This window comes from Pelophylax lessonae (genome assembly GCF_965119305.1).
Source record: "Pelophylax lessonae genome assembly, chromosome: 10".
Classification (NCBI taxonomy): Eukaryota; Metazoa; Chordata; class Amphibia; order Anura; family Ranidae; genus Pelophylax; species Pelophylax lessonae.
This window is the reverse complement of record NC_138777.1, coordinates 237,558,526-237,586,079: the sequence shown is the minus strand read 5'-3', so window position 1 is coordinate 237,586,079 and position 27,554 is coordinate 237,558,526. Positions and strand designations below refer to the sequence as shown.

The 27,554-nt window shown below is 45.1% G+C and overlaps 1 protein-coding gene across 1 annotated transcript in view; it reads left to right on the top strand.

Annotated features, from left to right (window-relative positions):
- Window positions 1–21,766, top strand: part of ANKRD11 (ankyrin repeat domain containing 11) — a gene marked incomplete at its 5' end in the record, with an annotated part of 72,555 nt that extends 50,789 nt beyond the window's left edge. The window contains 5 exons of the mRNA XM_082271060.1: window positions 2,665–9,590; window positions 15,338–15,436; window positions 16,585–16,728; window positions 18,209–18,301; window positions 20,348–21,766. Of these exons, the coding sequence (XP_082127186.1) occupies window positions 2,665–9,590; window positions 15,338–15,436; window positions 16,585–16,728; window positions 18,209–18,301; window positions 20,348–20,533 (7,448 nt within the window). The 3' untranslated portion in view covers window positions 20,534–21,766. The remainder of the gene's footprint in view (window positions 1–2,664; window positions 9,591–15,337; window positions 15,437–16,584; window positions 16,729–18,208; window positions 18,302–20,347) is intronic.
- Window positions 21,767–27,554: the final 5,788 nt, after the last annotated feature.

Below are 27,554 nucleotides of genomic sequence, written 5' to 3'. Positions count from 1 at the left end.
AAGCTCCCAAGCTTGACTCATTTGTGGGCAGCTTTTCAATGTAATTTTCTAAATTCCTCCTTTTTAAGGGCAACCAAACTAATGAGGCATGGAGGAGCTCCGCTATAAAGAGAGATTAGAGGAACTGAATTTATTCTCTGGAGAGATTTGGGGTGGAGGGAATATGATCACCGTGTATAAATACATAAGGGGGATATGATCTCCATGTATAAATACATAAGGGGGGGTATGATCTCCATGTATAAATACATAAGGGGGGATATGATCTCCATGTATAAATACATAAGGGGGGGTATGATCTCCATGTATAAATACATAAGGGGGGGTATGATCTCCATGTATAAATACATAAGGGGGGGTATGATCTCCATGTATAAATACATAAGGGGGGGTATGATCTCCATGTATAAATACATAAGGGGGGGTATGATCTCCATGTATAAATACATAAGGGGGGGTATGATCTCCATGTATAAATACATAAGGGGGGGTATGATCACCATGTATAAATACATAAGGGGGATATGATCTCCGTGTATAAATACATAAGGGGGGATATGATCTCCATGTATAAATACATAAGGGGGGATATGATCTCCATGTATAAATACATAAGGGGGGATATGATCACCATGTATAAATACATAAGGGGGATATGATCTCCATGTATAAATACATAAGGGGGATATGATCTCCGTGTATAAATACATAAGGGGGGATATGATCTCCATGTATAAATACATAAGGGGGGATATGATCTCCATGTATAAATACATAAGGGGGGATATGATCACGTGTATAAATACATAAGGGGGGATATGATCACCGTGTATATATACATAAGGGGGGGGATATGATCACCGTGTATAAATACATAAGGGGGGGTATGATCTCCATGTATAAATACATAAGGGGGGGTATGATCACCATGTATAAATACATAAGGGGGGATATGATCACCATGTATAAATACATAAGGGGGATATGATCTCCATGTATAAATACATAAGGGGGGATATGATCTCCATGTATAAATACATAAGGGGGGATATGATCACCGTGTATAAATACATAAGGGGGGATATGATCACCGTGTATAAATACATAAGGGGGGGGATATGATCTCCATGTATAAATACATAAGGGGGAGGATATGATCTCCATGTATAAATGCATAAGGGGGGGATATGATCTCCATGTATAAATACATAAGGGGGGGATATGATCACCATGTATAAATACATAAGGGGGGGATATGATCACCATGTATAAATACATAAGGGGGGATATGATCTCCATGTATAAATAAGGGGGGGGGGATATGATCTCCATGTATAAATAAATAAGGGGGGGGTATGATCTCCATGTATAAATGCATAAGGGGGGGATATGATCTCCATGTATAAATACATAAGGGGGGGATATGATCACCATGTATAAATACATAAGGGGGGATATGATCTCCATGTATAAATAAGGGGGGGGGGGATATGATCTCCATGTATAAATAAATAAGGGGGGGTATGATCTCCATGTATAAATGCATAAGGGGGAGGATATGATCTCCATGTATAAATGCATAAGGGGGGGATATGATCTCCATGTATAAATACATAAGGGGGGGATATGATCACCATGTATAAATACATAAGGGGGGATATGATCTCCATGTATAAATAAGGGGGGGGGGATATGATCACCATGTATAAATAAGGGGGGGGGTATGATCTCCATGTATAAATACATAAGGGGGGGGGGGGGGGATATGATCTCCATGTATAAATACATAAGGGGGGGGGATATGATCTCCATGTATAAATACATAAGGGGGGGGGATATGATCTCCATGTATAAATACATAAGGGGGGATATGATCGCCATGTATAAATACATAAGGGGGGGATATGATCACCATGTATAAATACATAAGGGGGGGGGATATGATCACCACATATAAAATACATAGGGGGGATCTGATTACCAGTTATAACTACATAAGGGGGGATATGACCACCATGTATAACTACATAAGGGGGGATGTGATCTCCATGTATAAATACATAAGGGGTTCATATAGTGAACTTGGTGGTGTTCACTTTAAGGTCATCAGAGGACAAGGGGGCGCTCTTTATGTCTAGAGGAAAGCGATTTAGTCTACAAATATGGAAAGGTTTCTTCACAGTAAGAGCTGTGAAAATGTGGAATAGACTCCTTCCAGAGGTGATTCTGGCCAGCTCAGTAAATTGCTTTAAAAAGGCCTGGATACTTTCCTGGGTGTATATAATATAACTGGATACGAACATTTTATAGGTAAAGTTAATCCAGGGAATATCCGATTGCCTCTCTGGGGATCAGGAAGGATTTTTTTTTTTGCCCCTGCTGTAGCAAATTGGATCATGCATTGCTGGGGGGTTTTCGCCTTCCTCTGGATCAACTGTGGGTATAGGATTGTGTATATGGGATTGTATGGTTAAAGGTTTTCTTTGGTTATTTTTTTTTTATTATTTGGGCTGGATGGACTTGTCATTTCAACCTAACAATGTAATTATATGTGAATAGGAGTTGCCCCAGCACTGCCAGGCATGTGTGTGGGAAGCTCACCAGTTTTGTTTAGGTTTTTTAGTTAACTGTATTCCTGAGGTTTTTTTTTTTTTTACTTTGCAGAAAGTTCAGAAGAGGAAGATGCACCTTCATTTGCACCTTCCAGCTCGGTGGACGGCAATAACACGGACTCTGAGTTTGAGAAGGGCACTAAACACAAAGGAAAACATCAGGATGCACCAAAAAGCACGCCGGTAAAAGACGAGTACGAATTTGATGAAGATGACGAAGAAGATCGCGTGCCTCCAGTTGATGACAAACATTTGCTGAAAAAAGACTTTCGGAAAGAGACTAAAGCGAACAGTGTTGTTGCTATTCCTAAAATGGAAGTAAAAACGTATGTTAAAAATGCAACTGCGCCAAAGAAAGCTGCTCGCCGTATCCTGTCAGACACTTCAGACGAGGACGACAGTTCCATCACCATAGTGGCCCCTGAAAAGCTCTGCCTGACGGCTCATACAGTTCTACCGAGCAATAAAACCAGGGAGCAGCCTGTAGCAAAGCATAAAGAGAAAAGCAAAGTCAAAAAGAAGCGGAAGAAAGATGCAAAAACAAAGGAAGTAAAGTTTGAGAAGAAAAACGTATTTTGTTCCTCTGAAACTGAAAGTGAAAACTTAGAGAGTGACGTAGAAAATGATATTCTTTCCTTAGAAAATTCAAACTGTGTAAAAGACTCTGCCTTAGCATTGAAGGAGACTTCTTTGTTTAGCTCTCTTTCAGCATCTTCAGCATCGTCTCAAGGGAGTTTAGCATCACAGAAGCACAATGCTAATATCCCTGACCAGCACTCCAAGCACTGGAGAACGGACAATTGGAAAACTGTATCTCCCCCTCACTGGTCAGATGTTAGCTCATTATCGGACTCAACAAGGACACGATTGACTAGTGACTATGATTACTCCTCGGAAGATTCCAGCGTGGAGTCTGTGAAACAAGTTAAAAAGAAACATGAGCACAAAAAGAAAAGTAATCTGCATAACAGCATATACGAAAAGAACTCTTTTCATCTTCACGTTGACGGGGCAATTCCAAAACTAGATAAAGAAGGCAAAGTAGTGAAAAAACACAAAACTAAACACAAAAATAAAGAAAAAGGGCAGGTTCAGGCTGGACAAGACGTTAAAATCCTTAAAAGCTTTTCTATTGAGTATGACGACTCTAAACAAAAATCAGACAAGCCATTAAATTTGGATTCCGACGTTCCTGAAAAATTAAAAGTATTAAAACATGAAAACGAACACCTCAGGAAGGAGGACAAACTTTCAAAAGTGAAATCTGAGAAAGAAGACTGGGCCTACCGAGATGAGAGTAATAAGGTTACCAAAGAAGAGAAATCATCAAAAAAGGTTAAAGATGGCAAGGAGAGTAGTAAACTTTTTAAAGAGGACAGAGACCGCTCTGGAAAAACAGAAAAATCTGGCAAAGAAAAATCCCCCAAAGAAGAAAAGAAAGTCCACAAAGAAGAAAAGAAGAAGAAAACGAAAGAAAAGTCCTCCAAATCTGAAAAGAAAAATGAGCAAAAAGAGGAGAAAATTTCTAAACCCGAAAAAGACAAAGGCTTCAAAGAAGAGAAGGTCAAGAAGGAAAAGACTCACAAAGATGAAGCACCATTTGAAGAATTAAACAGCAAAACCAAATTTTTAGAAGAGGAAACCAAGTACAACACATCAGATGATCAGGGCTTATGGATTTCTGAGATGTCCTCAGATTCTTCTTTTGACTTCAAAGCTGAAGATAGCTGGGACTCCTCCTTTACAGACTTTAGAGAAAGCAAAAACGATGCCATCCCCAAGCTAGTTGTAGAGTCTATCAAGGAGGAAGTCAAGGAAAAAGACTCCAAAAACAAAGACCGGAGAGAATATGGGGAGAGGCAACCAGAGAAGGAGATTGTAAAAAGAAAAGATCGTGATTCTACTGACAAAACTTCTGACAAAAAGAAAGATCAGGCAGATGTACACAAAGGTGCCACCTTGTACACGGGTGAGCGCGAGAAGAAGAGGAAAGACTCTCTCGACACCACTAAAACACGAAAGGAAAAAGATGTCGACTCCACAAGGAGGGATTCTTTGGGAAGCAAAGAACGGAGGGATTCTAAAACTAAACAAGAGGATCAGTATAAAGAAGACCTGAATGACCATGGAACAGAGACCTTCTTTAAAGAAAAGTCAGAACAAGAGCCAATTACCAAGAATTCTGAGACACGAGAGAGGCATCACTCTGGCAAGGAAAGGAGGGACGTGGAGAAAAAGGAAAAATCGAAATCTGAAAAACATCGTGAGAAATCAAGAGATTCAGAAAAGCCTGAAAAACCTGACCGAAAAGAAAAAGAAACGGAGAAAGGGTCTCAAAAGAAGAAAGAGGAAAAGTACAAAGATAAGAAAGTATCCTCTGAGCTGAAAACTGAGAAAAAAGAAAAGGATTTTGGGGACAAGAGAGAGGACAAGAAGGCCAGAGGTAAAAACTGGTATAACATTGCAGACATATTTACAGATGAAAGTGAAGAGGAGGATAATCTATTTCTGCCAGGCTTCAAAATCTCCGAGGTATATAGCAATGAGCTGCACAGAATGGATAGTTATGAGCGGGAGAATCCTTTACAAGACAAAGATCCTTCCCAGTCTGATAAACACAGAAGGAATTCTAATGAAAAACATTTGGGTGAAAAACAAAAAGATCGGGAACCAAAAGAGAAGAAAAAAGATAAAGGTCAGTCAGAATCGGGGAAGGAGAAGAAAGAAAAGAACACTGAAAAACACAAAGAGAAAAAGGATAAGGAGTCCCTTGACAAATACCGCAAAGACAGAGCGTCAGTAGATTCCAACCAAGACAAGAAATCTAAACAAAAGGTACCAGGTGACAAAAGTGAAAAGAAACACCAGACGGAGGAGAAAGTCAAAACCAAACACAAGGAGAAATCTGATAAAGATCACTTTAAAGATCGAAAGTCCTCTAAAGGTGATGCTGAGAAGAGTCTTCTGGAGAAATTGGAAGAGGAGGCCCTCAACGACTACAAGGATGATTCCAATGACAAAATCAGTGAAATCTCTTCCGACAGTTTTACTGATCGGGGCCCAGAAGCTGGCCTTGGAAACCTGTTGGAAAGTGCTGTAGTGACCACTATAGATTCAGTAGAGGAAAAATGTAAAGATTCCGTACCGGGTTTAGCAGAAAAGTTGAAGGAAAAGGAAAGAAATAGGCATTCTAGCTCCTCCTCGAAGAAAAGCCATGACAAGGATAAAACACGAAAAGACAAGTCTGATAAAAAGGCTGAAAAACTGGATGATCCGAGGGACACCTATAGCAGGAGAGAGTCCATGCAGTATGAAAAGGAGACTCCAACAGCAGATGGCGATACTTTCTCTTCATTTTCTGTTAAGACTGAAACCGAAGAGGAGTTGGATAGAAGCATGGACTTTGTTTTTAGTTCTGAAAAAGAGAAACCTGAATCTGAAAGAGACTCTCTAAAAAAATCTGAAAAGGACAAAGCATACTCTTCCGTTGTGAAAGAAAAGAAAAAGAAAGATAAACATCGTGACAAAAGCAAAGATGAAAAACACAGAGACAAACATTTGGAAGCCTTCTTTAAGCATCACCGGGAAGAACCGAAACCTATGGGTAGAGATAAGGAATCTCCATTAATCTTGAAAGAAAAATCTAAAGATGAGGTGGTAAGATTTGGTGATAAAATCAAAGATAGAACAAAGGAGAACTCTGAGAAAGAGACGGTTAAGATCCTGAATGGTACCGAGAAAGTCACCCTTAATAAGGATGCCAACAAGAGAGACAACCGGCCTCGGGAAAAACTTCTTGGAGATGGAGATCTAATGATGACCAGTTTTGAAAGGATGCTGAGCCAAAAAGATCTTGAGATTGAAGAGAAGCATAAAAAGCACAAAGAAAGAATGAAGCAAATGGAAAAGATGAGGCACCGCTCTGGGGATCCGAAGCTAAAAGAAAAATTAAAATCAGAAGAGCAGCGTAAAAAAAGTTTGGACTTGACTGGCAAGAAACCTTTGGTAATTGATTCTCTCCAAAAAGATAAGAATTCTAAAGATTTACCATCCAACGCAGCACCACCTGAAAATAAAGCCCCAGCCATTACTGGGAATGATTCGAAAGATTGGCTCAATGGTCCACAAATTAAAGAAGTGCTCACAGCTTCTCCAAGACCTGATCAAAGCAGGCCAACAGGTGTCCCCACTCCTACATCTGTCATCTCTTGTCCAAGTTATGAAGAAGTAATGCAGACCCCAAGGACCCCATCTTGCAGCACCGAAGACTATCCAGATTTGATGTTTGACTGTTCAGATACGCAGCACTCTTTGCCTGTGTCTGCAATGTCTATGAATGCATGCTCGCCTACGTTTTTTGACCGGTATTCAGCAACATCTAGTGTAATGCCCGAAAACCCAAGTCAGACACCCACTAGGGTGCCTTGTTCTGTAAATCGTAGCCGCTCTGTGTCTGTTGATGTCAGAAGAGTTCCCGAAGAAGAGTTTCCTCCAGAAATGAAATTTTATAGACAGCAAAGTGTGCCAGCCGCTTCTAGCTTCAGTTCACCAATGCATATAATGACGGACGATAAGATCCAACCACATGTTCCGGAAGAAAAATTCACATGCGAGTCCCCAAGTTACTTTTACAGGGCAGCATCTCCAAGAGTTGACGATACTTCCTGTACGCCTGCAGCTGTGGCCAGTATTGCTCCATCACCCGATCGTGGCTATTCAGCTGTTCAGGCAAAATCACCACCATCAGAAAGAGATGACTTTCTTGAGCCTTCTACAGAAAGTGCTATTCCTCCTGATCTTGGCCTGCCATGTGACTCTGCTGAAGCACAAAAAGCTACAGAATCTATTTTATCCCAAGAACCAAGCTATTCACCACCTGAGTCGAATTTTCTGCAACAGGAACCAGCCTATTTAGAGACTGATAACAACTTTATGACAAATGATAATAGCTTTTCAGCAGCACCTGACTTTATGCCGGAGGAGGAGGAGGAGGAACCTTATATACCCCAGGAACCTGCCTACATTCCTCCACAGACAGACTTTCTATCCCAGGAGCCAGAATATTTGCCTTCAGAGCCATCCTTTATGCCACAAGAACAGGGTTATGTTCTTCATCCGGGATCTAGTTTTCCCTCCACAGAGACTTATTTGCCCCCTGAATCTGGATTTCATACCCCACATACAGAAGCTTCTTTTCTACCCCCTGAACCTGCCTTTTTACCACCACCTACAGAATCTGGTTTCCTTCCACCTGTTGAAGAAAATACATTTAGCTCAACAATTTCTGATCAGAATTTAGAATGGGTCAGTCCCCCTAATAGAAATACAGACTCTGTTATCCCCCCAAGTTTAATCAGTAACCCTCCCGATCAACCTGGGAGCTGGTCAATGACACCTGAGCTCTTAAAATCTCCTCCGAGATTCACAGAGTCACCTAAGGATTTTTGTTCACCCGAAAAATCTATTCCTGCTTCAGTTCCATTTATTTCTTCCGATTCACCTTATCCAGTTTCTCCCATTCCCTACCCCTTGTCCGAATCAGTCCCAGATGAACTGAAAGAGGATAGGGAGGATGCGGAAGAGGACATGCCTCAGCCAGATGATCAAGGTCCATATGAATCTCCAACTCTTACCAACTTTTTAAATAACTGTGATGATCTATCAGATAATACACAGGCATTGGCTCCTGAGCCACAACTAAACACCGAACCTCTAGAAGATACATTGGCCTCAGTTAAAGAAAGTTATGTGGAGCCCAGTGATGTTCAACCACCTACTCAAGATCCAGAACCATGGCCTGACCCATTTTCTTCAGCTGTGGAGGATCTGGATCTTGGACCATTTTCTCTACCTGACCTTCCACTTCCTGTCAAAGAAGAAAATGATGCTGAGATTTGTGAACAGCCAAGCATCATTGCTAGCAGTCCCGGTGTTCCTCTTGATGTGTCCAATGAGGATGACAACGTTGAAATGCCTCACGATGAAATGGATCTCCCAGAGCCAGTGACTCCTAAAGAAACAAGTACCGAAGAAACCAGTACTGTGGAAATGGAGGAACCAGTACCTGAAGTTCAGGAGCAGAAAGATGACCAAGCGGTAGAACCAGCGGTAGAACCAGCGGTAGAACCAGCGGTAGAACCAGCGGTAGACCCAATGGTAGAACCAACGGTAGAACCAACAATAGACACTGCAAAATTATCCCAGAATATAAAGCCAGTGTTTGAACCAACAAGCTTTGCAATACCTTACGTACAACTGGAAACTCTTCAAGAAGTAGAGAGTAAGGTACAGTCAAGCCTAAGTTCTTCTGCAGACTCCTGCACTCCGGTGCTACCAAAGCACATTGAGGCTGATGTGAAAGAAAGTGAAAGTCCGCCCGTGGAAAATGTTAGTGAACCTGTTGTACAAGTTGAAGCCCCTCCAGTTAACCCTCCAGTAGAAGTTCAAGAGCAAATACCAAAAATAACAGTTGATACTCCAAAACCCCCCAAAGTAGAAGAGATACCGCTACGGATGACTCGAAACAGGGCTCAAATGCTGGCAAATCAGAATAAGCAAAACTCTTCCACACCAGAGAAGGAACAACCTGTAGCAAACCCACCATCAACTCGTGGAAAAAGTAAAGTAACCGAGGAGGAAGATTCCCAAACGCAGCACCCCCGCAAGAGGAAGTTGCAGAAGCCCAATCAACTTCAGCAGCAGATAATTAGCACCACCAGTCAGCAGACGCGTGAGATGATCCAGCAGACCCTGGCAGCCATCGTTGATGCCATCAAGTTGGACGAAATTGAGCCATATCACAGCGACAGGTCGAATCCATACTTTGAATATTTGCAGATTAGGAAAAAAATTGAAGAGAAGAGGAAAATCTTGTGTTACATCACTCCTCAAGCCCCTCAATGCTATGCTGAATATGTGACTTACACTGGCTCTTATTTATTGGATGGCAAACCTCTGAGCAAGCTTCACATCCCAGTGGTGAGTGCACCATCCTGCTCTTCCTTGGGATGCTGGGGTCTAAGTGTGGAGGCTTTTATTTTTGTTGTAAATTTTAAAGTCAATCATCCATTTTATTTGAATGCTTTAAATGTTTGTCTCCTTAAAGGGTTAGTGTACCATAGATGAGACGCTCAGACCAATCCAATGCTTTGTGTATGGCCTCAGCAACTGCCGGCCAGGCCGATGACTCATTCCGCCCTGCCCTTGGGCCCTGGTCACCAGGCACCCGGTGGACAGGGCAGAATGTGTCAGCCGGCGTGGCCGAAGCAAAGCTGAGGCTTTACACAACTGGGTCGGTCTGAGCATCATCTCAACTACGATACACTTAACACCTCTGGATGAGTGAACTGAGCCCTCCGCTCCACATTCTGAGCAACGGCGGGGAAACGCCTCCAGCTTTGAGCGGCTCTACAAGCCTTTTCTTCCTTTTTCCTCACCTTTGCTAGAAAACTGTCTCTGCAGATAAAGGATGTCTGTAGATAAAAACAAGCTGTGCAGCTTGGACTCAAGTTGAATAATGCCCTTCCTAATAGGTGAAGGCCATTTACGTATTTTATGAAGCCTTACTGGAAAACTCCCAGGATGTTGCTAAGAGAGGCCTAACTTACTATTCTACCTTCACCGACACAGGAGTGAGCTCTCAAATTCCGAGGTCACAGCTACTGTCAGGGGGGAGAGTGCATGTGGGGGGGTTTAAATCAAATTCTGTGATGGCAAAGGAACAGCAAGGCCTCTTAGCAATGTCCTGGGTGTTTTCCAGTCAGGCTTCATGAGGTATGTAAATGGCCTACAACACTTATATCAAAGGCAGCATTTCATTTTTGGTCAGATTTTCACAGCTTGTTTTTATCCACGTTTCTCCTTTATCGTCATGGGCAGTTTTTTTTTATGGTAAAAGTAAATAAGCCCTTTAAAGTGGTAGTAAACCCAAAGCTAAAAATGTCATATTGCAGCTTACCAATCAGATATGGCGGCTGCATTTTAGTTTTTTTTTTTTCATCGGTTTCACCTGGTGATCTGGCCGATAACGCACCACCTGTATTAAAGCGCCCCCACTCTGGATGAAGGAGCACTTTTGTACAGCAGCATCCAGTTTGGGTGGATGGGAGTGTTAGATGTACTCAGATTTAGATATACTAACACGGGTCCCCACCCCCCCAAGGTCGCAGACTGGTAGCGGCCCATGGCCTTTTGATGACTTGCCGCTCACCTCTTGCCATGCCACTTAGTAGGGCTGGGCGATATGGCTGAAAACTATCACGATATCAGTGTTTCATATCGGTCGATATCGATAATTATTGATATTTTTTATTACCCATTTAAAATAAGGACCCTAGGATGAGAATGCAGGGCGGCGGGCATGGTACAGGAGAATGCAGGGTGACTGGCATGGTGCAGGAGAATGCAGGGTACTGGCATGGTGCAGGAGAATGCAGAGCACTGGCATGGTGCAGGAGAATGCAGGGCACTGGCATGGTGCAGGAGAATGCAGGGCACTGGCATGGTGCAGGAGAATGCAGGGCACTGGCATGGTGCAGGAGAATGCAGGGCACTGGCATGGTGCAGGAGAATGCAGGGCACTGGCATGGTGCAGGAGAATGCAGGGCACTGGCATGGTGCAAGAGGATCCGGGGTTGTGGGCATACTACATGAGATGCAGCTGTGGGCATGGCAGCTAGTGAAGCTGTTTCACTTACCTGTTCCAGAGGCGCCTTCATTTTAAAAATGGCGCCGCCCGGCGCCGACACGTCATTGCGCACGCGCCGCCACCGCTCGTGTAATTTCGGCTATTCCCGGCTTCTCCCGAGCGGCGGCGCGTGCGCGGTGACATTTATGCGACGGACGGCGCCATTTTTAAAGCTTAAACCCGTCGGAGCGGACTTTTCGTTTTATCGTTCGAAGCCTTTTATTGCTATCGAGCACGGGACTATCGCGATACCTATCGGTATCGTTTTATCGCCCAGCCCTACCACTCAGGTTGTGTTTCCTCTCCGGTATCTTCTCCCGGGCCGCCAGTGTCATCCTATCAGCAGAGCGGGGTGCGGGAGGAGCTGGAGATCTGCACAGAGAGCGGGAGATTTGATATTAACAAGCGGGTAATCGCCTGCTTGTTAACATAAGTTGCACAGCTCTTGCTCTTTGTCCAGATCCGCAGCTCCCCCTGCCCTGCTGATAGGAGGAAATTGGCGGCCGAGCAGGAAAGCACACACGGGCTGATAACTGCCTCTGCCCTGCGAAAGGTAGGACTGTGCAGGGGAGGCAAAGATTTACAGGGGGTCACTGTTATGTTAGAAGGGGGGCAGGGGCATGACTGCAAGGCTAACTGTGATGGGGGTCTGTGATTACTTGGGGCACTAGATATAAAGGGGACTGCACTGTGAAGGGGAAATGAGGACAATGTGGCACAGCTGTTGAGCGACTCTGTAAATATCCACACCCTTCCTCCCCCCGTCCATGAAAACCGGTCCCTGCTGCCAAAAAGTTGGGGACTGCTGCACTAACAAATTGAACCCAAACTCCACCTCACACTTTATAATCTGTTACAGCAACAGTTTTTGCCTTTTGAACATAAAACTGACCACTGTAAGCACCCCTGCCAGTGGTGATTGGTTTGTCCCAATCCTAACTGCTACATCTGCAGAACCGCTTGTCCTATTGAAGAAACAGACTTACTGGCAGGATCACCAGGTAAAAATAAAGAACCTAAATGAATGCAGCCATCGCATTTAAACGTTGGTAAGTTGCAATATGATTGTTTCTGGGTTTAGTACCGCTTTAATATGTAGTTGTGCATCCCCAGCAGATCGAGCAAAGGGAGATTCCCACGGGGGGCGGGGGGTCGCCTCCTCTGGCTTCTTAAAGTGGAACTTAACCCCTAACAACTTGATAAAAATAAGTCTTTACCCACCTGCTGACCACGCCATAGCCGAAAGACAGCTACAGCATGGTCATCCAATTCTGGGAGCGCATCAGTAGATGCCCTCCCAGAAGCCACACCTCCTGCGGTGCGCATCGGCCGTGCTCTGTGACAGCCATGTCCTAAGGACACAGGTGATCACAGATCTGGGTATGGAGCCAATCACAATGGCCCTTTACTATGTGATCAGCTGTCCAATTACAGCTGATTACATGTAAACAGACTTGCCGGTTATCGGCAGTCCTTTCCTCCCACGCTGACTCTGTTAATTAAAATCAAATTTCTTCATAAATTTAGGCCAATTTGTATTCTGCTTCTTATTTTTGGTTAAAAAAATCCCAATAAGTGTATATTTGGTTTGTGCAAAAGTTATCGCGTCTACAAACTAGAGGATTACTTTTGGCATTTTATTTTTTTACTAGTAATGGCGGCGATCAGCGTTTTTAGCAGGATTGCGGCGGACAGATTGGACCCCTAACTGACATTTTTGACACTTTTGGGGGCGACCAGTGACATCACTACAGTAATTAGTGCTAAAAATATGCACTGTCACTGTACTAATGACACTGGCAGGGAAGGGGTTAACATCAAGGGGTGATCAAAGGGTTAAATGTGCTCCTAGCTGGTGCTTGCTAACTGTGTGGGGGAGGGGCTCTGACTGGATGAAGACAGATTAATGTTTCTGCTTAGCAGGAACACAAGATCTCCATCTTCTCCCCTATCAGAATGGCGATTTGCCTTGTTTACATCAGATCACCATTCTGCGTTTCTGGAGAACGATCTCAGGTGCCGATGTCTGCTAGTCCCTCTGATTGGCATACCCTGTGTCCAATCAGAGTGCAATCATGCCTCCAGCGGTGTGTGTGCACCACCCAGTGGCTATTGCACAAAATGACGTACATTTTGAGCAATAGAGCCGACCTGCTGCAGTAAATATGCGTTCAGGTGTCTTCAAACCATGGCCCTCCAGTTGTTCAGGAACTACAATTCCCATCATGCCTAGTCATGTATGTGAATGTCAGAGTTTTACAATGCCTCATGGGATGTGTAGTTCTGCAACAGCTGGAGGGCCGTAGTTTGAGAATCCCTGCGTTCGGTGGTCTGCAGGTGGATAAACAGGTACAACTTATAGGAGGATTTGTCATCTATTACCAGAGGAGGCACTTCACTTGCTATATGGAGGGTTTACTACCCCTTTGAGACATGCCATATCAGGTGTATTGGGTAAAGAATTTATTAAAGGGGAAGTCCAGCCTAAAACTAAAATCTCTAAATCGACTTGCAGGCCCAATCTAAGACTAACCTATCTCACCCCATAAAGTAAAACTCACTATATACACCTTTTCTGAAGCCACTCCGGTCCGGTCTCCAATGATGGAATCTCTGCAGAGGACACGGCCGACAAAGGCTGTGAAATGAATGGGGAGTGACGTCACCCATAGACTTTTATTATGGGGCTTCCATTGTCGCCTCCACAGCGAAGCCCGCGCTGACGGCTCAACGTGGGATCGGATCCACTTCAGAAAAGGTGTGACTAGTGAGTTTTGCTTTACAAGGTTAGATAGGTTAGTCCTAGTTTGCACCTGCAAGTAGATTTAGGGCCGGATCACACCAAATGCGGTCCAATGCATTTTTTTTTTCTGCATCAAAAATGCATGGATAACAGGTTATAAGGTTTCCAATGGCATAGTTCACACCAGTGCCGTCAGTTCCAGAAAAAAAAACATGCTGCATTTTTTCTGAACTGTACTGGAATGCAGGAAAATGCATTAAAAACGTACTGGGACGCACCAAAAAATGTGATGGAACGCACATCCTTAAGGTGAAGAAGAAAAGGGGACAAAATTTACCAAAACATGTCAAAAACGCACACGCAAAAAAGCATCCAGACTGCGTTTCTATGGTGTGAACTGGTGGCCCTTGGAGATTTTAGTTTTAGGCTGGACTTCCCCTTTAAGACCAATGGTAATACAGCCAGCATTGTAATACTTCCTTCTAGATGGCGATTGGTCAGATTCCACAGCATGGCAAACTGTATACAAAACCTAAATATATATATATATATACACTATATTACCAAAAGTATTGGGACGCCTGCCTTTACACACACATGAACTTTAATGGCATCCCAGTCTTAGTCCGTAGGGTTCAATATTGAGTTGGCTCCGCCCTTTGCAGCTATAACAGCTTCAACTCTTCTGGGAAGGCTGTCCACAAGGTTTAGGAGTGTTTGACCATTCTTCCAGAGACACTCCTAAACCTTGTGGACAGCCTTCCCAGAAGAGTTGAAGCTGTTATAGCTGCAAAGGGTGGAGCCAACTCAATATTGAACCCTACGGACTAAGACTGGGATGCCATTAAAGTTCATGTGTGTGTAAAGGCAGGCGTCCCAATACTTTTGGTAAGATAGTGTGTGACGCCCCCCCCCCCCCCCCCCCCCCGTGTGAAGTGGTGGAGTCCTCGGACAGGTCTCTGGGTCCTGTCTCTCATTCTTGCATGTATTGGAGATTTCTCTGTGCTCCAGGATATATTGGATTAAGGAGACAACTTCTACTGTTATCCTTTGTTTCACTTTGTCCTAACTCTGCTGTGTGTGGGTTTTTTTTTTTGGGGGGGGGGGGGGGTTGGGTTTTTCTTTTTTTCTTCTTCCTGTATTTGTGTTTTTTTTTTTATTAGGACTGTTTTTTTTTTTTTTTTTTTTTTTTTTTTTTGTTTTAAATGACTAACTGTAAATGTAAAAATCCTTTCAATAAATATCTGAATAAAAACAAATATGCATGTCGGTGCTTAAAGTGTGTTCTTTCTGTAGATTGCACCACCGCCATCGTTATCGGAGCCGCTAAAGGATTTATTCCGGCAACAGGAAGCGGTGAGGGGGAAGCTTCGCCTGCAACACAGCATTGAAAGGGTAAGCCTGACATGTTATGTCTTCTAAAACATATATTCCTTGTAAACTAAAATACCCGCGCTTAGTTTGACCACACCAGAAAAGCTGCGACACCAAACAAATCCTGAAGACCGGATTAACATTTTACAATGCCTGGCAAACTACCCAGAGACATGCCATTTGTCTAATGTGGTTTGTTTGATGAACTGGGTGACCACCACATGTGGTTGAGCTCCCCTTTCACACGGGGTGGATCTGCCCACTCAGGGGATCTCTCCATTGATCGCCACTGAGCAGGTGGATGACTGGTCCGTGTCTGCTCCCCTGATGCAGAGTGGACACGGACCCAGCCTGTTGTACTCTATAAGGGTTGTCGGATGGAAACAGACCGCCTGTCTGATCCGATCCACCATACTGATCCCCATTCGTCTGTTTCGATCTGATTGGATGTCAGCGGGTGTCAACAGAAACATGTCCGTTGACAATTACCACTCCATAGAGTGCAATGGGTGGTCCGATTGGGTCAGCCTGAAAAACTGACATGCGGACCCAATCGGTCCATCAGTGTGAAAGGGGCCTTAGAGTTCCCTAACCCAACTGACCAGCTGGTGTGTTGGTAGTCATTCTAGCAAGTTGGAAAAACGCTTCTAATCACCATTAGCCCAAAACCCCCCACCTGTGTTTATGGATCCGCAAGGCTGTACAGGCGGTCCCCGGGTTACATAACGGAGAGAGACAACAGGAAGTGAGGAGAAATCTCCCCCTAGGAAGGGAAATTCACTCCTGGAAGTGTTCTCATGGGAAAAGGTGTCTCCACTGAAGCTTTATCACCAATCCTTGTTTCCACAACAACCCAAAATTTTCAAAATCCAGTTGTCATAGGGACAGAAGATGGGGGTGAAATCTTCTGAACAGAGGTATAGACAGCAAAACAAATCATACAGGGGTGTTAACCCTTCCCTATGCTATCCAAAAACTTAAATTATTATTTTGGCTGGAGCTACACTTAAAAAATGTTCCTGTTCTGAATTACAAACAATTCAACTTAAGAATAAACCTACAGTGCCTTTTTTTGTAATCCGGGGACCGCCTGTAATGTCTATGGGCACATCTGGGGAAGTTTGTAGTCTTATTCACTTGAAGCTGACTGGTCTGATCTCTCACTGTAGGAGAAACTCATCGTGTCTTGTGAACAGGAGAACCTCAGAGTTCATTGCAGAGCGGCCAGGACAATTGCCAACCAGGCTGTGCCTTTTAGTGCCTGCACCATGCTGCTGGACTCGGAGGTGTATAACATGCCTCTGGAAAATCAGGTGAGTGCCGGGTGCGGCTCTAGGCATGAAGGTGAAGGCGGATTATTTGGAAATGAACTGCGTTTGTATTTGTGTGCAAACACTCAATAGTGTACCAAAGCAGCAACTCAACCATGAGATACTTAACACTGCGATAAATCCTAAATATCAGAGCTAACAGGAACTTGGGTAAAATAAGTGTGATTGTCAATATAAATTCCACAGTGGAGACACCGGTGTATAAAACAAAAAAGACAAAGTCCTTGTGACTCAACAAAGCATTCAAGTGTGTTACCCTAAAAAAGATAAAAAGTGCCATACAGTAACAAATGCCGGCAACTCACTTAACACCCGCACTTCTGGGATCACTGAGACACGATGACGTCCGCCCCACCGTGGAATTTATAATAATTGACAATCGCACACAGATGTTTGTTTTTACTAAATTCTTGTTAGCACAGCTCTGAAATTTGAAAAGTTGGAGTCGGGATTGAAGCTGTCCTGAGATGCACAGAAAACGATTTCCTAGATTTATTTAGTATCTGCACATGACTTATTCTTTAGTGTTCTCTTCATTCCCTGCCTCCCTTTTCATGTAGGGAAGTTGGGTTGTAGAAGTGTTTGCTGTATAGATTAGGGATCGACCAATATAGTTTTTTTCAGGGCCGATTCCGACCTTCCTGGCCCCCTTTCAGGCCGATTGTAGGTGCTGATATTCTGTATATTTAAATTTTTACGCTGTCCTTTTTTACATTTTTTTTAATCCCTTTTTATTGCTATGGGAAGGAATGTAAACATCCCTTGTGACAGTAATAGGCAGTGACAGGTACTCTTTATTGTGTGATCTTTACAACCCCAAACCCCTCCTCTGCACGTAAAAGCATTCAAAATGCCAAGTTTGGCTGTTTTGAATACTGTATTTTTTTCAAAATCTGGCACCTTTAAGGCTCCAGTAACAGGAAGTGATGTCATGGCATTCTGGGTTACTACATCAGAGCCGATTCCGGCTTTGTTTGGGTCTTCGGCCAGCCGGCCAAATTGCTGGCTGGTTGCTCGGGCCTCCCGTGGGACGGAAGACCCTGGAAAGAGCTGCAGGGAGGGGGGGGGTGCATCCCCACATCCCTTCACCCTCCGCATCCCTTCACCCCCCGCTGCTTGTAATAACAGTTGAGTAGCTAATTAGCTGCATTGGTGGTTACAAGAAAGCCAAATGTCGGCTTTAAAAAATGGTACCGGGTGATGCCTGTAGCTGCAGACATCACTCTGATACAAACCCTAGAAGCAATATCTGCAAGTTTAAAAAAAAAGTGAATATCGATAATCGGTCGATCCCTAAATGCTGAATGCAGAGGAGTCCATTCACCTTTTCAATCTTGTGTTGCTGAGCTGCCAAAAAAAAAAAGTATATCCAGAATTCAGTAAAGCCTCCTGTGTACTCGGCGGATCTCTGAAATCTTCAGCCTTATCTGCTTGTTTTAACATTTTACTTTGTTCTGTGCAGGGAGATGAAAATAAATCTGTCAGAGATCGGTTTAATGCCCGACAGTTCCTATCCTGGCTGCAAGATGTGGACGACAAATATGACCGAATGAAGGTGAGTGCCGCATATACCTGCAGCTGCACAGCCATTGATCCCAAAAATTCAAATAAAGCATTAGGACATCAGCTGGGTAGATAGGTTTTGGAAAGCTGGGCCAGTGGAGGGCACACCGCTATTTCCAGTGCAGGTCCCATAATCTACTTTTCTCTTTCGTTTATCAACGGACACAGAATAGTGGGTTATATCGCCTCCTCCAGGAGTAGGACTAGGCAGAGCAAAAAACACCTGTTTACGCCCATGGTCCGTCCTCAGCTTGTAAATAACCCCCCCTCTGCTCTAGGTAATCAGTTTTATTCTGTCTAGTCAGGAGTCAGGAGTAAGGAGCAAGGCTCCCGGCTGGGATCTCTGGTCCTAGCAAGTTTTTTTTTTTCTCCTTCCTTACATCTTTTTTGTTTTTTCTCTCGGGAGCTCTGCAATCAACTGCCAGGCTGGGCGATGGGCTGGATAATCTAGATCCAGTGGTCCACCCAGCCAGCGCGTGCGGACCGCAGCTACGCACTAGGTTGGCCACAACATACCCTTATGGACAGAAGCTGGCCCGGGAGTTAAGTCTCACAGGGTCACATATGACCGGGCTTGGGTCTAAGTGGCAGCGATTCCTTAGCCAACAGCTCCCCTACTTCGGTGGCAAGGATTCTGGCTGGAGGGTTAACTGCACCATGGAAGGGTAAAGTCCCCCCCTCTCCCCTTTTGACAGTTTTTTTTTTTTTCTTTTTTTTTTTTTTCTTTTGGGGTGGACGCTGGCAACCTCCAATAACCGTTGGACCTGCCTGCAGGTTCCCTCCTCCCATCTTTAAAAATCCCTCAGTGAGCTGGGCTTCTCCCCCTCCCTCCCCCCCCCCCCCCCCTGTCTGCAAAGTACATTTTTAAAGTGGAGTTCCACCCAAAAGTGGAACTTCGCTCATCAGCATGTGGTGCTATCCCTTGGATGTTCGGCCTCCTTCCCCTGCCATCGAGCCAATTAGAATGCGCTGCACGATTCGCACATGTGCAGTAGGGGTGCAGACATCGAGGGCTCCCTGGGCAGGTAAGTGTCTATATATTAAGTCAGCAGCTACAGGATTTGTTCCGGATTTGTAGCTGCTGACTTGAATTTTATTTTTCCCAGCAGGATCACCACTTTAATACGAATGTACAGCTGCAAAACCTACATTTTATATGAATGCAGATTGATGTAGGATTCACTGCAAACATGGGGGGGGGGTTTAAAGAGGAAAAAAAAAAGCCGGAACTCCTCAGTGACCATCATTGCCGCCTCATCAGCGCACATCAATGAAGGAGAAAATTTACTTAGTTACAAAAATAGGAAAAAAAGTAATAAAACTCCCAGTGGTGATTAAATACCACCAAAAAGAAAGCTCTGTGTGAACAAAATGATAAAAATTCTATATAGGTGCAGTGTTGCTTGACCATACAATTTTCATTCAAAGTGTGACAGCGCTGACAATTGTCCTGGGCAGGAAGGAGGGTGAAAGTGCCCGGTATTGAAGGGGTTAAAGCGGAGTTCCATCCAAAAGTGGAACTTCCACTTTAGGTATTCTAACCCCCTGACATGCCACATTTGGCATGTAATTTTTTTTGGGGGGGAGCGGGTACCTAGATTTGACAGGTACCCGCTCCCACTTCCGCTCGGAGCGCCGCGGCGCCCTGAACGGAAGTTCTCCTCTCTCCCTCCCTCCCTGCAATCTTCTGGGACATGTCAGAGGTCCCAGAAGATTGCCGGCCAATCAAGACGCACAGCGCGACTCGCGCATGCGCAGTGGGTACCCGGCTGTGAAGCCGCAAACTGTCACAGCCGGGTGCCCACAGCAGTGATGCTGGCGCCGCCGAGACCAGAGGGAGAGGATGGAGGCTTCTGGCGGCCGCATCGCTGGACCGTTGGACGGGTGAGTGAAATGGCTGGAACTCCGCTTTAAAGGCTTTTGTAAAAATATGTAAAAAAGGGTTTTTGACATTTAAAAAAACTGCTACATTTGCGATTGTTTGCTGTAATGACGCAATAGCTGCGTTCTTTTAATGGTTGTCTTTTGCCGTCTGCAGACATGCGTGTTAATGAGACAGCAGCATGAAGCAGCCGCCTTGAACGCTGTCCAGAGGATGGAGTGGCAGTTGAAGATGCAGGAGCTGGATCCAACCGGACACAAATCCCTTTGCGTCAACGAGGTTCCCTCTTTCTATGTGCCAATGGTGGACGTGAACGATGACTTTGTGCTCTTGCCAGCATGACAAGGCGGACTCCGGGGTTTTTGGTTTTATTTTATTTTTTATTTTTTTCATTCAAAACTGGCAAGGGCCGGCCCCCTTGGCTAAGAAGAGCTCAGTTTTCGCTTGCACAGCTGCATCGAGAAATAAAGCCCCCCCTCCCCCACTCACCGTGCAATCTTCAGTTGCGGAACCGGCAAATTGAAATCTTTTAAAATGATCTTTTTAATTTTTTTTTTGTTGGTCTTATGTTCCACCTTGTCGGGACATGGTGCGATGAGGCAAAAAGAAGCCTTCAGCCGCTGACTACCTCAGGTCAGCCTACGCCGGGCCTACTTTGCAAAGCAGATGGGCCTTTTTTATTTTTAATGGATTTTCTGTTCCTGGAAACTTTCTGCAGGTCCTGCATGTGGTTCATACTGGTTTAGGATCCTCACCTCTCCCCCGTGTGCTCCTATCCAGCAGCAGCGAGCATGGCTGTCCTGAATTTCATTTTAAAAGGAGACTAACACCCGGTTTGTGTCACACGTTCCCTCCTTTTTCCCCATCTTTTAATCTCGGGCATTTTGTTTTCTCTTTTTCGGAGAACTTTAACTTGAAAACACTACAGAGCCAATACTCTCCTATATGTATAAAAAAAAGACAAAAAAAAGTATCTGGTAAATTCTGTACAGTTTTTTATACACATTACCCGATGTACTTTGCTGCCTTCTAGATAAATTATTTTGCAAACACATTACTGCACAGTTGTAAATAACTTATGTACTGTAACATCACTTTCAGTTTTGTGTAAAGAAATAAATTAAAAACTAAAAAAAAAAAAAAAAAAATACTTTGTAATATATAGAGTTCCCGCGAGGCAGCACCTTCCTCCAAGAGCTGATTTATGGGAGTTTTGGGTGACAGATGGGCCAAAAAAAAGTGCTGTTATGTTCAGTATTTTGCTATATTGTTTTTGTCTCCATATGTGATTTATCATTATTCATGCCTTATGGAAAACGGTCACTTTAAATTCTGGCAATGGTTGGACCTCGCGCTGCAGAAGAGGACGCCATTACAGCTTCACACCATTAGACTTCATTTGGTGACATCCACCTTTTTTGGTTATAGTTCTCCGTGAATATATTTTGGTTTGTTTTATATTGTCTTGGTACTTGTGGCTGTTAAATAGGAAAAAAAAAAATTCCCTGTGTTGTGAACATACGATGGTGGTCATGGAGCTCAGCTTGGCCTAGACCCCCCATAGAAGTACCATGGTGACCCGGAGCTCAGCTTGGCCTAGACCCCCATAGAAGTACCATGGTGACCCCGAGCTAATCTTGGCCTAGACCCCCCATAGAAGTACCATGGTGACCCAGAGCTAATCTTGGCCTAGACCCCCCATAGAAGTACCATGGTGACCCAGAGCTCATCTTGGCCTAGACCCCCCATAGAAGTACCATGGTGACCTGGAGCTCAGCTTGGCCTAGACCCCCATAGAAGTACCATGGTGACCCGGAGCTAATCTTGGCCTAGACCCCCCATAGAAGTACCATGGTGACCCAGAGCTCATCTTGGCCTAGACCCCCCATAGAAGTACCATGGTGACCTGGAGCTCAGCTTGGCCTAGACCCCCCATAGAAGTACCATGGTGACCCGGAGCTCAGCTTGGCCTAGACCCCCCATAGAAGTACCATGGTGACCCGGAGCTAATCTTGGCCTAGACCCCCCATAGAAGTACCATGGTGACCCGGAGCTAATCTTGGCCTAGACCCCCCATAGAAGTACCATGGTGACCCGGAGCTCATCTTGGCCTAGACCCCCCATAGAAGTACCATGGTGACCTGGAGCTCATCTTGGCCTAGACCCCCCATAGAAGTACCATGGTGACCTGGAGCTCAGCTTGGCCTAGACCCCCCATAGAAGTACCATGGTGACCTGGAGCTTAGCTTGGCCTAGACCCCCATAGAAGTACCATGGTGACCTGGAGCTCAGCTTGGCCTAGACCCCCATAGAAGTACCATGGTGACCTATGTGAGGGGTTCATTGACCTGTAGCATGTCACCCGGTCTCACCTTCTATTCTCTGGAGAATATAGAAAGGCCACACAGTGATATCCCATCAACGAGGACGCCAGCGTGATCAAATTGGCACACCTATGGAAGCTCCTTGTGCCCGCCATAGATATGACTGTTGAATGCGTTTCTCAGGCTGTACGGTTGGCAGTGAACGCTTTTCTAGGGCCATCCAGTTGTATGGTTTATGACCATCTTTCTTGTATTTGTTCGGTTTAGTTTGAATTCAATTCTGTCCTCCAGAGCTGATTTGTTCTGGCTGGTGTGTGTGAGAATAACGTAGCCTTCAGAGTTAATTTGCTCTGGCTGGTGTGTGAGGGAGTAACATAGCCTCCTAAACCCTCCCCCCCCCCCCCCCCCCAGTCTTATGTCTATCAATGGGGCACATGGAGATTTTATCAAGACAGGAAGGACTTGCATAGTTGCTGTTAGGTGTACATTCCTGGCACAGAGAATTGTGTTCTTGAACCAGTTAGGCCTCATTTACATGAGCATTCCACAATGTGTGCCTGTGAGATGGCCGTGTTTGCCCCCCTTGGAGGTGCACAGGTGTTATGCATCCCCATGCAGGTAGTCCTATTCATGTCCATTAGAACGCAGCGGCTGTATGGTCACAGCTTCTGCTCCCAGGTTGACATCATGCTAGGGCGTGTCCCCAAACTGTGTGCACGGCTGTCAAATTGGCAGCGGCTGAGTCCCAATTTGACAGGAATAGGACTGCCGCACCGGGATGCACAGAACACCTAGGCATCCTCATGCATGCAAGCACAGCCCTGGCACAGGTGTACGCTGTACTACACCCGTGTGAACACGGCCTTCTTGTAGCCTGAGCCCTCCAGTTTAGGTAGCCTGACCATTGGCTTTAAGAATTTCTGCTCATCACACAAGCTGGTACTAAGTTTCCTGGAAGATGTCAGGGCTGAACTTTCCTCATCTCGGATCAGAGCGTGGTCTATGGATGGGGGGGAGGCGTGGTCTATGGATGGGGGAGGCGTGGTCTATGTACAACGATTAATACCATTCTCTGTTTTCAGCTCATTTGTCTTCAGTAACGGATGGAAAATAGTTTATCACATTTTTTCTTTTGTCTCGGACTGTTTAGATGTGCTGAGTGTTGTCAGGTTGTCTTGGTGATTTCCTCCTCTTCCCGGTCTGCCTGGTTTGTCCAGTCATTGGTTAGAGAGTCTCTTTGGTTTGTCCAGTTATTGGTTAGGGGGTCTCTGTGGTTTGTCCAGTCATTGGTTAGGAGGTCTCTGTGGTTTGTCCAGTCATTAGTTAGGGGGGTCTCTGGTTTGTCCAGTCAATGGTTAAGGGGGGTCTCTCTGTTTTTTCCAGTTAATGGTTAGGGGGTTTTCTCTGGTTTGTCCAGTCATTGGTTAGGGGGTTTTCTCTGGTTTGTCCAGTCATTGGTTGGAGGGGCTCTCTGGTTTGTCCAGTCATTGGTTAGGGGGGTCTCTCTGGTTTGTCCAGTCATTGGTTGGAGGGGCTCTCTGGTTTGTCCAGTCATTGGTTAGGGGGGTCTCTCTGGTTTGTCCAGTCATTGGTTAGGGGGGTCTCTCTGGTTTGTCCAGTCATTAGTTAGGGGGTTTTCTCTGGTTTGTCCAGTCATTGGTTGGAGGGGCTCTCTGGTTTGTCCAGTCAATGGTTAGTGGGGTCTCTCTGGTTTGTCCAGTCAATGGTTAGGGGGGTCTCTCTGGTTTGTCCAGTCAATGGTTAGGGGGGTCTCTCTGGTTTGTCCAGTCAATGGTTAGTGGGGTCTCTCTGGTTTGCCCAGTCATTGGTTAGGGGGTCTCTCTGGTTTGCCCAGTCATTGGTTAGGGGGTCTCTCTGGTTTGTCCAGTCAATGGTTAGGGGGGGTCTCTCTGGTTTGTCCAGTCAATGGTTAGGGGGGCTCACTGGTTTGTGCTCCATATAGTTCATCCTCCTGAGGATTCGCAGTTTTTATTGTTTTACATGTATTTGTGGTCTTTGCTGTGAGGTTTCTGGTTACATTCCACAGTACAGAACGATCGGTCAGAGCGAGTCTTTTCTCTCCTGTAACAGTTATTGGGGCCATGAAGATGGTATGTCCCATTGTGCACATCATTAGACGCTGACTGGCAGGTCATTCCTGGCTTCTGAGCCGGTATCAGAACAGACAGGATATGACTGAGGATTTATCTCTACTTTCCCCAGCAAATATTTTTAGCAGTCTGTGAATTGAGAACCAGATTAGACATCCAGGCTGGGGGTGCCGGAGTTCGCTATTTTTTATCCCAAGTTCATTTTTGATTATACGGTGTCAATGGTATGCAAGTTATAAATGGATGAATACAGGTACCCTGTTACTGCAGATTCAATAGCAATTTATAGCCCGGGCCCGGAGTGCTTTCTGATCCCCTGTCTCTATACGGAAAATGGTAACTGACCTTTTGGCTGGCGCTAAAATCTGGAATTGAGTTTTGGTTCACATTTAAAGTGACCACTAGGAGGCATACTTGCTCTTTTAGGCGTCATTTGCTGCATCATATTAGGGGTTAGCATTGCCCTTTGTGTGGCTGGAGGTGGAAACAGGTCAACTTTTTGGCCTCATGAACATGTGCAGATTGGGTGCGTACAATGTAAAATTATCTGCAGCCGGGAAGCCCAAGTGCTGTGTACAGTCGCCTATAGATACAAATGGCTGTACACAGGTATACGCCAATAATTGAATGTACAGTACAGCGTACAGACTTGTTCTGAATAGGTCCATGTGCCACACGTAGGTCTATGTGAGTACTGGCATACAAACCATGCAGCCATTCATATCCATGGGGGGCGCTATGCAGCACCAACTTGGGTCCGAGTACTGGCATACAGCCTCACTGAATACTGCCCCCCCATAGACATAAATGGTTGGGCATCTACTTGAATCAGCATACTGGCATACAGCCTGGCACAGCCATTCATATCTATGGGGGGCACTATGCAGCACCTACTCAAAGCCGTGCGCTGGCATACAGCCATTCATGTCTATAGGGGGCTCTATGCAGCACCAACTCAGGCCTGAGTACTGGCATACAGCCTCGCTGAATACGGCCACTCAAAGACATGAATGGCTGGGCATCTACTTGGATCAGAGTACTGGCATACAGCCTGGCACAGCCATTCATACCTATAGTGGGTTCTATACAGCACCTACTCGGTCCGAGTACTGGCATACAGCTTCGGTCGATACTGCCCCTCCATAGACATGAACGGCTGGGCATCTACTCAGATCTGAGTATTGGCGTACAGCCTCATCTGTATACTGCCCCCTATAGACAATGAATGGCTGTGCAAGGCTCTGTGCCAGTACTCAGACTTGCATAGTGCCCCCCTCCCCCCATATAGACATGAATGGTGTACACCTACTCAGGTGTGAGTACTGGCATACAGCCTGGCACAACCATTCAGGTCTATGGAGGGGTCAGTACATGGCATCTGGGCTTCCTGAGTTGGTGCTGCATACTGCCCCCAAATAGACATGAATGGCTGTGCCAGGCTGTATGCCAGTGCTTAAACCTGTCTATGGGGGACAGTATGCAGCACCCACTCAGATCAGAGTACTGGCACAGCCATTTGTCTCTATTGGGGAGGGGCAGTATGCAGCACATACTCAGGTCTCTGTATTGGCATACAGCCATTCATTTCTATTGGGAAAGGCTCTATGCAGCACCCACTCAAATCTGAGTACTGGCATACAGCCTGGCACAGCCATTCATATCTATGGGGGCAGCAGTACGCAGCATCTGGGCTTCCTGTATGCCAGTACTCAGACCTGTCTATGAGGGGCAGTATGCAGTACTCGGATCAGACTACTGGCATACAGCCATTCATGTTTATGGGGGGCAACATCTGGGCTTCCTGAGTGGGTGCTGCATACTGCTTCCCATGGACATGAGTGGCTGTTTGAGGCTGTATGCCATTACTCAGACCTGTCTATGGGGGGCAGTATGCAGCACTCAGATTGGTGCAGCCTCTGGGCTTCCTGAGTGCAGCAAAAAAGCCGGAATTATACGCTGCATGAGGCTTTTGTAAGCTCAGTATCGGCACGCCATCCTCCACTCCCGGGTAGCGAATGACCAACACGTTGCTGGTTTCTGGGATTTGAATTGTCTGCATATTGGGTTATAAATGGATTCTTCAATTATAATGGGGCATTATAAAAACACTGGGAGCTGCTCATGCAAGTCACAGGCCCGTTCCATCCAATTCCATCACTAGAAGGTGACCATTTCGGGGGTCATTCCTTCCTTTGGTATCACATTGTCACCCCTGAGGAAGGGGCCAGGATTGGAGCTGTGTGCTGTGACAACACCCTGGGGGTGGGGCTGTGAATAGCATTGGGGACACCCCAATGTGTTGTGCTTTCGGGTGGCAGAGTCCCTGAAATCCTCGTTTTTTAGATGTTTTTTTAACGTGACCTTTCCTGACGGCTCCTATAGGGAATTGATTGATGTCATATTTTTTTTTTTTTTTTAAGCTCGTTTTCCAGTACCAAGGCATGGAGTCGTTCACAATCAGAAGTTAAAACTGAAAGATTTTTATTTATTCTTTTAGCACACCTGTGTCTCCTTTTCTCTCACCTGTGGTATGTTGATTGATGTCTCAACAGATTGTATATTTCCCTCCTGTATTGCTTCTATGAGACATTGTATATATATGTAAATATGGATCTTAGCAGGTCACTCCACACCCTTTGTAACAGTTCACTTTGCGTACCGTGTGTGGATGGATACAGCAGCCAGATTGCGTTCTTAAATGTAACAATGTAATTTTTTTTATTCTTTTTATTTTCCACTTGGTTGTGTACATATTGTTTGGCAGTGCTGGTGCTGCCTGTGCACTGCGCTGCCCCTTTTTTGCGGTTCAATCATTCAGCTGTATACAACTTCCTGCAGAAATACGACACAAATGTTATTTTCTACAACTGCATGTACAGAGAGAAGGCCAGAAATGCTGTTGTCCCTCAGAGATAATGTTCGTAAATA